Source organism: Lagopus muta, chromosome 4, assembly GCF_023343835.1.
Source record: "Lagopus muta isolate bLagMut1 chromosome 4, bLagMut1 primary, whole genome shotgun sequence".
Classification (NCBI taxonomy): Eukaryota; Metazoa; Chordata; class Aves; order Galliformes; family Phasianidae; genus Lagopus; species Lagopus muta.
Genome location: NC_064436.1, coordinates 61,117,718 through 61,130,232, shown reverse-complemented (window position 1 = coordinate 61,130,232; position 12,515 = coordinate 61,117,718). Strand labels below are relative to the sequence as shown.

Below are 12,515 nucleotides of genomic sequence, written 5' to 3'. Positions count from 1 at the left end.
CGTGTCAGTGCGCTCCTCTAATTAGCTGCCAGTCGGCTGGACTTGTGCGAGGTGTTTAGCGTGGCTCTGCCAAACCTCATCTCTTAATTGGAGAGATGCGGGAGATACTATTAGGTGGGGAAAGGGTTTGGTTGGGTGGTCGCAGCCAGAGAGTCGTGGTCAGTGGCTCTGTGTGTAGGTGGAGGCCGAGCAGTGTCTCCCAGCGGTCCATCTTGGCACCGGTGCTGTTTAACATCTTTAACAGTGACGTGGATGACGGAATTGAACGTTCCCGCAGCATGTTTGCTGATGGTGGTGAGTTGAGTGGTGCAGCTGAGTGGTGCGGTTGACACCATAGAAGGAAAGGAGGCCATCCAGAGGGACCTGGACAGGCTTAAAAAGTGGTCCCGTGTGAACCTAGTGAGATTCAACAGGGCCAAGTTTAATTCCTTGCACCTGGGTCTGGGCAATCCCAAATACAAGTACAGAATGGAAGAAGCAGACATTGAGAGCAGCCCTGCAAAGAATGATTTAGGGGTTCTGGTGAGTAAAAAGCTGGGCGTGAGCCAGCAGTGTGCTCTTGCAGCCTGGAAGGCCAGTGATATACTGGGCTGAATCAAAAAGGGAGTGTCCAGCAGGGCAGAGAGATTTTCCCTCTACTTTGTTTTTGTAAGGCCTATCTGGAGTACTGTGTCCAGGCCTGGGGCCCCCAGCGCAATAAAGATATGAAGCTGTTGGAGTGGGTGCAGAGGAGGTGCACAAAGATGATCAGAGGGCTGGAGCAACTCTCTTCTGAGGAATTTGGGCTTGTTTAATTTGGAGGAAAGAAGGCTCCAGGGAGGGCCCTTTCACAGAATCAAAGAATGGCCAGGGTTGGAAGGGACCTCAAGGATCATGAATCTCCCCATTTAATGCTAGACCAGGCTGCCCAGGGCCCCATCCTGTCTGGCCTTGAACACCTCCAGGGATGGGGCATCCACAACCTCTCTGCGCAGCCTGTTCCAGCACCTCACCACTCTCTCTGTAAAGAATTTCCCCCTGACATCCAACACAAATCTCCCCCCCCCTCAACTGAAAACCATTTCCCCTTGTCCTGCACTTATCAACCCTTTCAAAGAGTTGATTCCCCTCCTGTTTGTAGGCTCCCTTTAGGTACTGAAAGGCTGCAATGAGGTCACCCCGTGGCCTTCTTTTCTCCAAGCTGAACAAGCCCAGCTCCCTTGGCCTGTCTTCATAGGGGTGATGCTCCAGTCCCCTGATCATCTTCATTGCCTCCCTCTGGACCCTCTCCAACAGCTCCCCATCTTTTCTGTACTGGGGGCTCCAGACCTGGATGCAGTATTCTAGATGGGGCCTCAGAAGAGCAGAGTAGAGGGGAATAATCACCTCCCTACCCCTGCTGGCCACCCCTCTTCTGATGGAAGAAGGCTCTTTCCTGCCTTCCAGTAATTGAAGGGAACTTGCAAGCAGGTCTGGGACCAGCTTTTTGCACAGTCTGATAGTGACAGGACAAAGGGGAATAGCATTAAACTAGAAGAGGGAAGATTCACAGAGTCATAGAATCACCGACATTAGAAAAGACCTTCAAAATCGTCCCATCCAACCATCCACCTACCACCAATATTTCCCACTAAAACGTGTCCCTTTGTACAATATCCAAATATTTCATGAACATCTCCAGGGACCAGTGACTCCTCCACCTCCTTGGGCAGCCCATTCCTGCACCTGACCACTCTCTTGGAGAGAGTATTTCCTAAAGTCCAACCTAAATCTCTCTGGTGCAACTTGAGGCCATTCCCTCTAGTCCTATTGCTAGTTCCATGGGAGAAGAGGCCAATCCCCATTTTGCCACCACCTCCTTTCAGGGAGTTGTAGAGAGCAATAGGGTCTCCAAAGAGGCTCCTCCAGACTGAACAATCCCAGTTCCCTCAGCCGCTCTTCGTAAACTTGTGCTCCAGACCCCTCACAGCTCTTTTGTCCTTCTCTGAACACATTCCAGGTCATCAATGTCTTTCTTGTAGTGAGGAGCTGAAAACAGAACACAGTACTTGGCCTTATCAGAGCTGAGTAGAGAGGACGATCATTTTTCCTGCTCCTGCTGGCAGCATTATTTCTTGTACAAGCCAGGATGCCATTGGCCTTCTTGGTAACCTGGGCAAGGTTAGATGGTTTGATGTTACAAAGAAATTCTTTACTCAGGGTGGTAAAAGCACTGGCACAGGCTGAGAAGCTGTGAGAAGCTCCATCCTGGAGGTGCTCATGGACAGGTTAGATGGGAGTCCTGGGCAACCTGATCTGATGGCTAGTAGCTCTACCATGGCACTGGGTTTGCAACTGGACAATGTTTTGATCCCTTCCAGCCTGAATGACTGTATGATTCTGTGATAACGTCCAACTTATGCTGACTGCAATACCTCAGTATAGAAATGCCTTTCTGACCCCTTCTGTTCGAGGAAGCACATCTCAGCACACTTTGGTATTAAAAAGTACCACCTCCTGCAATCATTATTTTGCATTTCAACCAAAAAAATCAAGTCACCTGAATTTTGGCAGTTCAAATAGAGATTCTACAACTGAAACTCTGAAGAGGGTTGTCTAGTCTTAAGCTTGAATTACTAACAAATTACTAACTTCCAGATAAAAAAGCTTTTTAACTCAGCATTTTTTGTGTGAAATTATAGCAATTTTCAGTGAGTTCTAAATAATCCATATTGTTATTTTCTGCCATGTCCTTAGGCTGATTTCAAAACGTCAGCAGAACTCAGTTCCATGGGGCTGAAAGCAGCATGGAAGTGATTCTCTGGGGCCATCTTCAGCTGTATTTCTTATTGTAATTGCCAGTTTTGATTTACTAATTAATTTTAAGGTTGTGTGCTTAGATCTAACTTGTATCAAAACATAGTGGGGAGGTAGAGAAAAATTTAAAATTTTTTTTGCAGTTCAGGACTCTTTTCATGAAAGCACAGGTTTTAGCATTTCAGCAATCTCACTGATCTGCAATGTAAGTAAAGTCTGACACCTTTAAATAAAATTGCAGTGTTCTGATGCCAGATTTTCTCTGTTCTGAGCTAGAAGCCTTGAACTTCTGCCTGATTTAATGCTTTCCAGTTCACTTCTGTTTGCTGGTAGGAGGTGAATGTCTGTTTGGCTGAAATGCTCTTTCCCAGTGCCTGAAGTTTGGTGTTGTTTTTTTTTGTTTGGGTTTTGTTTGTTCCAGCTTGTAATGCAATGGAAAGTACAGTGATAGTAGCAGGGTGGCCCAGTCCTTAAATGAGGTCTGGGAAGAGGTGAATCTGGTCTCCATCCATTCTGGTAACTTAGATGCATTGCATGCAGCTGAGCTCCCTGGGTTGACCCTGCCTTCCCATCAGGTACTCAATCACTGATTCAAGCTGTGACTTAGCATTTCCACTACACATCTCATCACTGGAACTGCACCTGGAACCCATCTAGAAGTTGCACATGGAAATATTGTCCTGCAGTCCTCCTCTGCTGCATTTTTATTCTGTTCTTAGTAGGTTGAATGAAGCCAAATGAATGAAAGATGAGTATCAAGATGATGAAGAAAAGGAATGACAGAAAAAAGTAGAATGCCAAATTAGCTGTTAAGGATGCTAAGAAGCATCCTTAGGAGGATTTACAGTCTTTGTACAGATTTTAGATAGTGGGAAAAATTCTATTGTGTTTTCCAAAAGCATGAGAAATTTAGCTTATATTGCAAAATAGGTCATATTACCAAGCTGAAAAACAAAGAAAACACCACACCAAAAAAGCCTTAATATCAAAAGATTATTTTTTTGAGAACTTTGCAGATGTGTGAGAGTAGATGATTATGACAGTTCCTGAATAAATATCTTGTGGGTTTGGGAAGTCTGCTTTCATACTTACTTACTTCACTCAGTTGAAGGAAATGGAAATATATTATCTTCCCTGGATCACCCCTTTATTAATACAGAATATTAACCAGTGCTGTTCCTGCTTTATATTGTTTTAAATTATATTTAAAAGGTTGAGATCACATTTTAATAACAAAGACTATGTAATTTATCTACATTTGATCAAAGGCATTTTTTCCTTAGTTTATGCAAAGCCAACTGGATTAGAAAAATGGACAGCCAAGCTTTTTGTTGGCTCTGCACTGCTTTACTCACACTTACACCACAGAACAAGTCTGTGGGTTTAATTAACAACCCTTCTGATTTCTTAATCTGCAGTACTTCAGTGCATAAAGTAAATTTTCTTTGTTGCAGTTTGACTAACAATGGCACCCATACTGAATGTGAAAGAAGCCACTGGCAATCAAAGTTCCTGGAATACTTTGCTACCAGATTTCCCTAAGGGGCCTCTCTCCAAATATAGAAAGAAAGCTTCCTTCAACTGGAAAGAGATGGCAGTGTTCCTTGATGGTGAAGATATCATCCGGCTTAAGGTAAGCAAGCAAGACAGTAAGCATTTTTAATTTTGGACTTATAGAAGCAAATACATGATTCTCAAACACAGAGTATTTAATAATAATCTTTAGATATGGAGCATGAAGAAATTATTTTTGCACATCTGTTTTTCAGAACAGAACTGAATTTTTAAGCAAACTACATTGCTATCTAATAAGGCATGACCAGGTGCAGCATTACAGGACTTCCTTACTCTTTTCGAGCTGAGAGGAATCTGTATCTATCATATTTCTTCATGAGAGACGTTAAATCATATAGCTCTTGGTTTTTACTTAATTACAATTAAAATTTTACAATTTACTTAAATTCATCTGAGTACATCCTACTACCAAACATGTTATTTCTGTAATTCTTTGACCTGACATAAGTTCCTACTATCTTTGTGTTTGCAATAATGCTTATGTGGTGTGCATTGGATAGTTTTGCTTGCCTAACTGAATGAAAGCTATCCCTACTAAAAAAAAGATTAATTGCAACACAAAACATGGTGTGGGAATGCATGACCTGGGAGATGGAGGGGGAGACAGAATGAACATTTTGATGGTGATGCAGCGTTTTGTGGATTTAAGCAAATCTTGTAGGTTCATCACAATTATTAAAATAATTGAAGGAGAACCAGAGACATTGTTCTGCATCTAACTGTTACACTTAAAAGAACGGGCAAAAAAAACAACTGCTCTGTGTCTGAGGGAGTTTCAAAACAATATGGGCAAATTATTAACACAGGGAGATGGAATGACCCTAACTTTCAAAGAAGAGCATGGGGAATCTTCTCTTATACTTCTTTTTTACTGTAACATCCTCCTCAGAGAATAGGAGAGGCTTAATTGTTTTTGAAGATTTTACCAAAGAGAGTTTCCAAAATGACACAAAAGACAATTAAAAATATATGGATATCTTCAAGACAAAGAGTTCTGAGGTAAAAAATACACCGTAGCTTATTCTTGTGAGCACCCACATTCAGTTGCTACGTTCAGCTCTGGGGCCTCTAGTATAAGGGGCACATGGACCTGTTGGAGCAGGTCCATAGTAGAGCCGTGGAGATGATGAGGAATCTCCACTGAAGAGTCTGAAGGAGTTGTCCAGCCTGGAGAAGACTCCCGGAAGACATTATGGCAACTTTCCAGTACATGAAGGTGCCTACAAGAAAACTGGAGAGGTTCTTTTTACAAGGCATGTGGTAATAGAACAAGGGGTATTATTTTGAAATGGAGAGTAAATTTAGATTAGATACTAGGAAGAAATTGTTTATTATGAGGGTGGTAAGGCACTGGAAGAAATTGCCTGGAGGAGGTGTGGATGGCCCATCCCTTGGCCCATCAAGGCCTGGTTGGATGGGGCCCTGTGCAGCCTGCTCTGGTGGAAGGTGTCCATGGAAAGGGAAATTGGAACTGGATGATCTTCTAAACCAAATAATTCTGTGATTTTATGATTCTATCTAAGAAAAAAAAATATCAAAATTAAAACTTGGGAAGTTGTACATCCATATAAAATGGGTTCATATGATGATTCTGTTAAAGGGAGTACATTTCTGCTTTCATTTGGGAGCAGAACAGTTGTGGTAGCCTATTGACTTTACCATTATGACATATTTATAATTAAATGCTACCTCTGGAAGTTTTTGTACTTAATCTAAGTACAACTGCCCTGTATAGTCCTGCCAGCAGCTTCATAGTGAAACCATGCTCTTACAGTCAGAATGAATCAGTCCCACGCTTATATAATGACAAAGGAGCTTTTGTAAAGTTGAGTTTCATGAACTGCATCTAATGATAGACGATTTTAACAATTTTTTAATCTGTGAGCGTTTTGCTTTATAAACTTAAATCAAACCATTGTAGCTTAAGGCCTGGTATTATCCTAGATCAACATTAACTTGTTATTTCTTTTGTATTAACATTCTCAATTCCACTGTTTTTCCTTCCTCAAGAGCAGAATCTTCTCTGCTCTAGAAAATGATCCTTTCTTTGCACATCATCCTGGAGAAGAATTGAGCCGTGAGAAATATCAGGAGTTGACATTCCTGCGTTGTAAAAGACTCTTTGAATATGATTTTCTTACTCAGCAAGAGATCATGGAGAACCCACTGAAGATACTGAATTTGGTTATCTGTATAGGAATGTATGATTGGTCTCCATGTCTCCAGTTTTTCTTACATTGTGGTGTAAGTACAGCTGTAAAAATATTTTTGAAGTATCTTATAACACTCTTATTTGTTCTGTTGTTTTTCTGCCTATTTTATTAAAGCAATATATTTTCCCAGCCCGTTGTTTTCAATAATCTAATTCAGTTTAGCTGTTCAGCTAGTTCTCAGTTGGAATCCTGTCTGATGAGTGGAACAGCATGGGCACAGCTATTATTTAGACAACTTCAGTACCACCTTCTTTTGTCCCTTCTTTCTCCTCAATGGCAGTAGCAGTGAAAAGAACTAGATTTTATGGACCCTATTTGGTTGCTGTGTCTTCACTACAACTTCATATACAGTTGCCTCAGCCCCTAGTGTGTTGATTCAGGGCAGAATACAGAAGTAACAGAAATCTGTGTAAAGATGATCACTGACATCAGTGGATGGGGTTCTGTTCATCAGTTCCCCCCTAGATTAGTCTCTTAGAAAGAATACTTAACATGGTTATTCAAATAATATGAGCTGAATTATTAACACTCATTGCAGGGCAGGAAAGGTATAGGATTTAGAATTTTGCTATATGAACATCCATCTAGTAAACTGAAGGTATCTCTAAAAACAATATTCTTGTCTGGTCATGAATCGAATACCTTCAGTTCCCAGCAAACTAGAATATTCTTAACGTTTTATTTTATTCAAAAAGATATCCACATGCACAAGTGGAAAGTGAGCTCACAAAGCATTTTTAAGAATTTGTAGTGAAGGCTTGATCAGATTTGAACAGTGAACATTTGGTACTGCAACAATAGTCTTTTTATCCCAATAAAATAACATTCAGTCTTTGCTCTCACTTGTCAGTGTTATTTCCTCAGAGGACATTTAGTCCTCTGTAAAGAGGGTAGCAAAAGATCAGGTCCTGACTTACCTCCTCATGGTATAGTCCAAGTAGCAGTTTTCTACTTGGCCTATACTTGGCCTTGTTTTCTACAAGCCTACTTTACCTGATCTCTTTAATGAACATCACTGCTACAAATTCTTATGCTTATGTATTTGTGTTTTCCATCACGAGGTCACTGACTTCTTTCATTATTTTCTGTATTTACAGGTATTTGGAGGTACAATTTTGAGTGCTTCAAAAAGGTTTGCTGACTTTGTGAAGAAAATTTATAACATGGAGGTAAATTTCTTTTGATAGCTTTTTAGAACTGGGTATTTTCATAAATATAACCATGGAACTCAATGCATCTTTGTAATATTTTTTATCTATGTAGATATCTAGTTGCCAATAAATAACAAAGTAAAGGAAGACTGAGGAGCACATTCAAGAACTCAGCCCTGACAATCTCACTCCCAATTGTTATGTCATTTCCTGAATCTGTTCTAGTCTATACAAGTTAACATGGAGACAAAATTTGGAGACTTCTCCCAAAAGACAATATCGATGACACTATGCTAGTTCTTCTCTTCCCTCCCCCCAGTCTTTTAACAATATCATAGCAAGTTTTTTACACTCCCACATCATCTGCATCATACACTGTGCAGCACATATCCTTGGCGAGAAATACTCAATAGCAATGCAATAAACTTGAAAATATTAATTTCTTAATGCCATAGAAACACCACACAGAGTCCAAAAGTGATCTAGAACTGAGTGCCCTGCACAGTAAGTGCATCCTGTCTGACTCAGAAAAGGCCAATCCAAAGCAGAATGCCAGTCAGCATTCACTGTCTGACTTGATCCTCAGGCCTATGCAAGGTACACACTTGAGTGCAGTCAAACTGAGCTTCATGCTTCTTCTATTATGACCTTTTTTATCTTTTTTTTGTTAGCCATTCACCTTTGCTTATTTAATCTTCTGAAATTATCTCTCAGCTCATGAAGAGCAGCCTATTTCTACCTGTTTTTGTTTTTTTTTTTTTTGATGTTTTCCAAAGTTTATAACCCAAGAGTATATGCTGTGGGCCAAACCAGTCTAGGATAAAGTGATGCCAATATGCACAATTCATTGTGGCTTTAAGCCCAAACAGAAAAGAGAATCAAATGTGTGCATGTAAGGCTATGATACAGATTTAACCCTTGCTAATATTTTAGACTGCTTGCCTTTGTAAAATTAAACAGCTTCATTCTACTTTTCCCTTGACTTCAGAAATGAGAACTGTTTGTAATGAAAGCAAACTCACCCATTTTCACTGCGCAGTATTTCTCTCAGCCCAGACCTGAAAATTGTCCATCTGTGCCTGTCTAAATAAGTCAGCCATCAGCAAAGAAGAAAAATCTTTTACCTTACTGCAGGCAGTGTAGATACTCCCAGCCTTAGGATTGTATCCAATTGGCTTCTTTGCAATACAAGTTACTATCTAACAGCTGAATTTGCAATCGTTTGCAAATTTTATGGTTTTAATTGCCCTAATTAACTAGTCTTGAATTATGCCTTATATCTCTTTATTTAGATTTTTGGATGTTTTGCTCTTACTGAACTCAGCCATGGAACTAATACAAAAGGCATACGGACCACTGCCACATTTGATCATAACACTCAGGTTAGTTGTTGCTGCACAGTAGTAGTGCTCAATGCTGTTAGTTGTTTTTTTTTTACATTCAGAAAACACAGTACTTGGAATCTAAAAATTGGAATGTTAAAGCTATGTCTACATTTCAGAATACATATATTCTACAGAATAGATGCTGTTCCTGGTCCCCTAGTTGTCCAAACTGGGAAATACACTGTCTTTAATTGCACTTTAAGCAAGCTTCCCATCCAGAGAAAACTGCATGGGAAGGAAATGGTCCCTGAGCAGATTGCAGCACAGTGTGGACTCAGCTCAACTTAACACAGACCCAGGGAATGCTTCAGTCCATCACTTTGCTTTATTATGATAACTACTTACGTAGGCAATTTAGAGGCTGAAATTTAGGCCTTACAATCAAGTCATGAACTAATCTGCTCTAAATTTTTCTTGGCCACATGTATTCTCTCCTAAGTTGCACACTGCAAGAGAGATCTCAGCTACTGGGGCAGGGTACAGAATGAAAACTAGGTAGTTAGTGGATGTTTTCAAAACATTCTTCATCATGAAGAACAACTCAATAGCTTGTATCATTTTGATCATTTTACTTCTCTTTATTTTGTGGCTACAGGAATTTATCATCAATTCTCCTGACTTCGAAGCTGCAAAGTTCTGGGTTGGAAATATGGGGAAACATGCCACACATGCAGTTGTGTATGCCCAACTCTACACTCCTGATGGACAGTGCCAAGGATTACATTCCTTTATTGTACAGGTAGGATAGAAACATGGTTAATCTTTTGTCTTTCTGTGGGGCTGAGGGATCTCAAAGATTTTTTGGTAGTGCTGTTTCATAACAGCATACAGACATAAGAAGTCTGACCAGCATTTACTTTAAGTAATGCCTTCAACATTTATTACAAATGCAACAAGGGTTTAAATGTTCACTGTATTTTTGTGGTGGTTGTACAGCCAATTTTATGTCAATTTTATGCAGCTGGAAAATACAGAATAGTTAAGAGATTATCACACTACTAATACAATTAAAATAATCTATGCTATATGAAGTCCTAAAACTCTTGGCTTAAGGTGAAAAGTTAAGTTGTAGACAGTAAAACAGACTGAGAGTTTACTACAAAATCAGGGAATATCTCAAAGTTGAACATTATACAGAAGTTTTGTTGGTTTCTTCTATATTTTTTAATGCCTAAATGAGGTTTCAGTTCTTGTTCAACCAATGTTAAAGTTTATTTAACACAGTAATTTAACTGGCCTAAGTAATTTTTATTACGGGATCCATGCCCTTAATGAAAGGATATGTAAGTATGATTTAAATCCAGGATTGTGTACTTGGAAAAGTTAGTAAAAGTTGTTAGTAACAAAATACAAGTTGGAAATATTTTCACTATTTGAAAAGTTTAATCAAGAACTTTCATTGTTCTCAACTGAAATAATATATTCTTCCACTTCTATGCAGATTCGAGATACGAAAACTCTCCTGCCAATGCCAGGTGTAATGGTTGGTGACATAGGAAAGAAGATTGGGCAGAATGGGTTGGATAATGGGTAAGTCAATCCATTTGTATGAGGAAGCACTCTACAGTGTATCATGTGTAGTGGTGCAAATATCCTCTGTCAATTCTGTGCTTCTGAGATTGTAAAAGAGCTGGAGTAGCTAGTGGCTTTAATTTGTTCTTATTTAAGTTACATATGTATATACACAGATATATACATTCACACACAGCAATTTTGAAGAACCTTGAAATTCAGTATTTTCTATTGCTGCAACTTCAGATTTTTCATTCCATTTACTTTTTAGAATCTAAAGTACTGCTGATAACTCTGTGAATGTTCCCAGACAGTCTTACATTCATAGACTCTGCAACAGTAATACTGAAATAAAACCACGAAGTTATGAACTAAAGTATGTCAGCCTCTAAATGTATCCTGATGTAAACTCTCAGTTATCTTGCATGTTGATTTCCAGCCTGCAGCAAGGATAATGCAGGTCCACAGGCAAGGTTTATTGTTAGTAAAGATATTAGATTAGTCTGACCCAGCAGGGCAGAATCTTAAACCCAGGTCAAAGACCCATTAGCTGTCTTGTTTAAATCACAGGGTTCCTGGACTAATGCTGTCCACTGCGGAAAATAATTTTTGTGTATGGTTGAAGTAAAGAAGTTCCATGGCTTTATTTCTCAGTTGTGGTTTGATTGGAAGGAGGCAGGGAAACTGAGGTAGATTTAGGTATATGAACAACCAATTTTTAAAATTAATATTTTAAAATCTCTGCTGTTTATATAGCTCTGGGCAAAGACAGAGATTAAAATAGGAAAGGGAGTGAGAGTTTATGTCAATTTTTTTTACTTCCAATTCTCTTTCATATGTCAGTTCAGTTTGTTATTCAGTTATTGTTCTACACTGTATGCCATTGAAGTAAACTAAGTGTAGACATATTAAAGTATATTTCTTTGTAATGTAATGGCTTTGACTGTCTTTCCAGAAGGATGTAGGCATTCTCTAGGTTTTGTTGCCTGTACCAGAATTCTCCCATTGTCCCTAGAGCCAAAAATGTAAAAAATGGAACTGAAGTTTATATGTATACAGATAATTCTCATCAGTGCTCTGTTACATGAAGGTACAGATGAAAGGGAAAATAAAACATGCAGAAAAGGAAGTTGTAGAGGAAAAATGTGAGATGGTGACTGTAAAAGAGATTCTAGGGTTTTTGGTGGGATTATTTTGCCTCCATCTGTGTTATGAACCTGTAGCCACCAGATGGCACAGCAGCATGGGCCTGAGCATTCCAAAAGTAGTTCAGTTTCATATTTCGGTAGAAAGAGTCAAATTCTGCTCCTCATTCTCAATTTGCAATATTGTTTTAAGCACCACATAAGGAAAAGAGAAAAAGGAAAATTTTGCATGTAATTTATATGCTCATGTTTATCTCATAAAGCAGGTTAAATTAGATCCTATTATGCTATGACTTAATTGTTACTTTTAGTCTCTACGGCATGCTGTTTTTTCTGTTTGTGTGTGAAGTCTGATTCAATTACTATAGACACTTCAGTGTTACACTCACAATAAATGGTCAGAATTTAATTCTGAGAATAGGGAATTTAAAAGAGATACCAGAATTTGTTCCTGTACTTGGAGAAATTTATGCTGTTTTTCAGTGTGGATACACAGGTATCCTAAACATGCATATGGTGCATGGGACATGAGGAAGAAATTCCCCATGCTCAGAAAATGACATTAATTATAAAATAATTATAAAATTATTTAAAATTTTATATTTTATAAAATATATAGAAAACTATTTAGATGACTATAGCTGTCTCCTCTGGTTTTAGAAAACTAATTTTCTGGGTTGTTTGGCTGAAGGGTGATTTACAGCTAATGCAGAACATACAGTTTTCAGTAGGAGAAAGAATTTAAGAAGTAATGTGGGA

General features: G+C 39.0%; 1 protein-coding gene across 4 annotated transcripts in view; it reads left to right on the top strand.

Annotated features, from left to right (window-relative positions):
• The window catches only part of ACOX3 (acyl-CoA oxidase 3, pristanoyl), a 34,523-nt gene that overhangs the window by 105 nt on the left and 21,903 nt on the right, over positions 1-12,515 (top strand). The window contains exons 1-7 of one of the 4 annotated variants that reach the window (XM_048943705.1): positions 4-294; positions 4,230-4,408; positions 6,361-6,594; positions 7,661-7,732; positions 9,007-9,096; positions 9,695-9,838; positions 10,541-10,629. In XM_048943705.1, coding sequence (XP_048799662.1) covers positions 4,241-4,408; positions 6,361-6,594; positions 7,661-7,732; positions 9,007-9,096; positions 9,695-9,838; positions 10,541-10,629 — 797 coding nt within the window. In that variant the 5' untranslated portion in view covers positions 4-294; positions 4,230-4,240. Of the gene's footprint in view, positions 1-3; positions 295-2,913; positions 2,981-4,229; positions 4,409-6,360; positions 6,595-7,660; positions 7,733-9,006; positions 9,097-9,694; positions 9,839-10,540; positions 10,630-12,515 lie in introns of those variants that run through there. The other 3 variants (XM_048943702.1, XM_048943704.1, XM_048943703.1) reach the window with 3 other exon arrangements.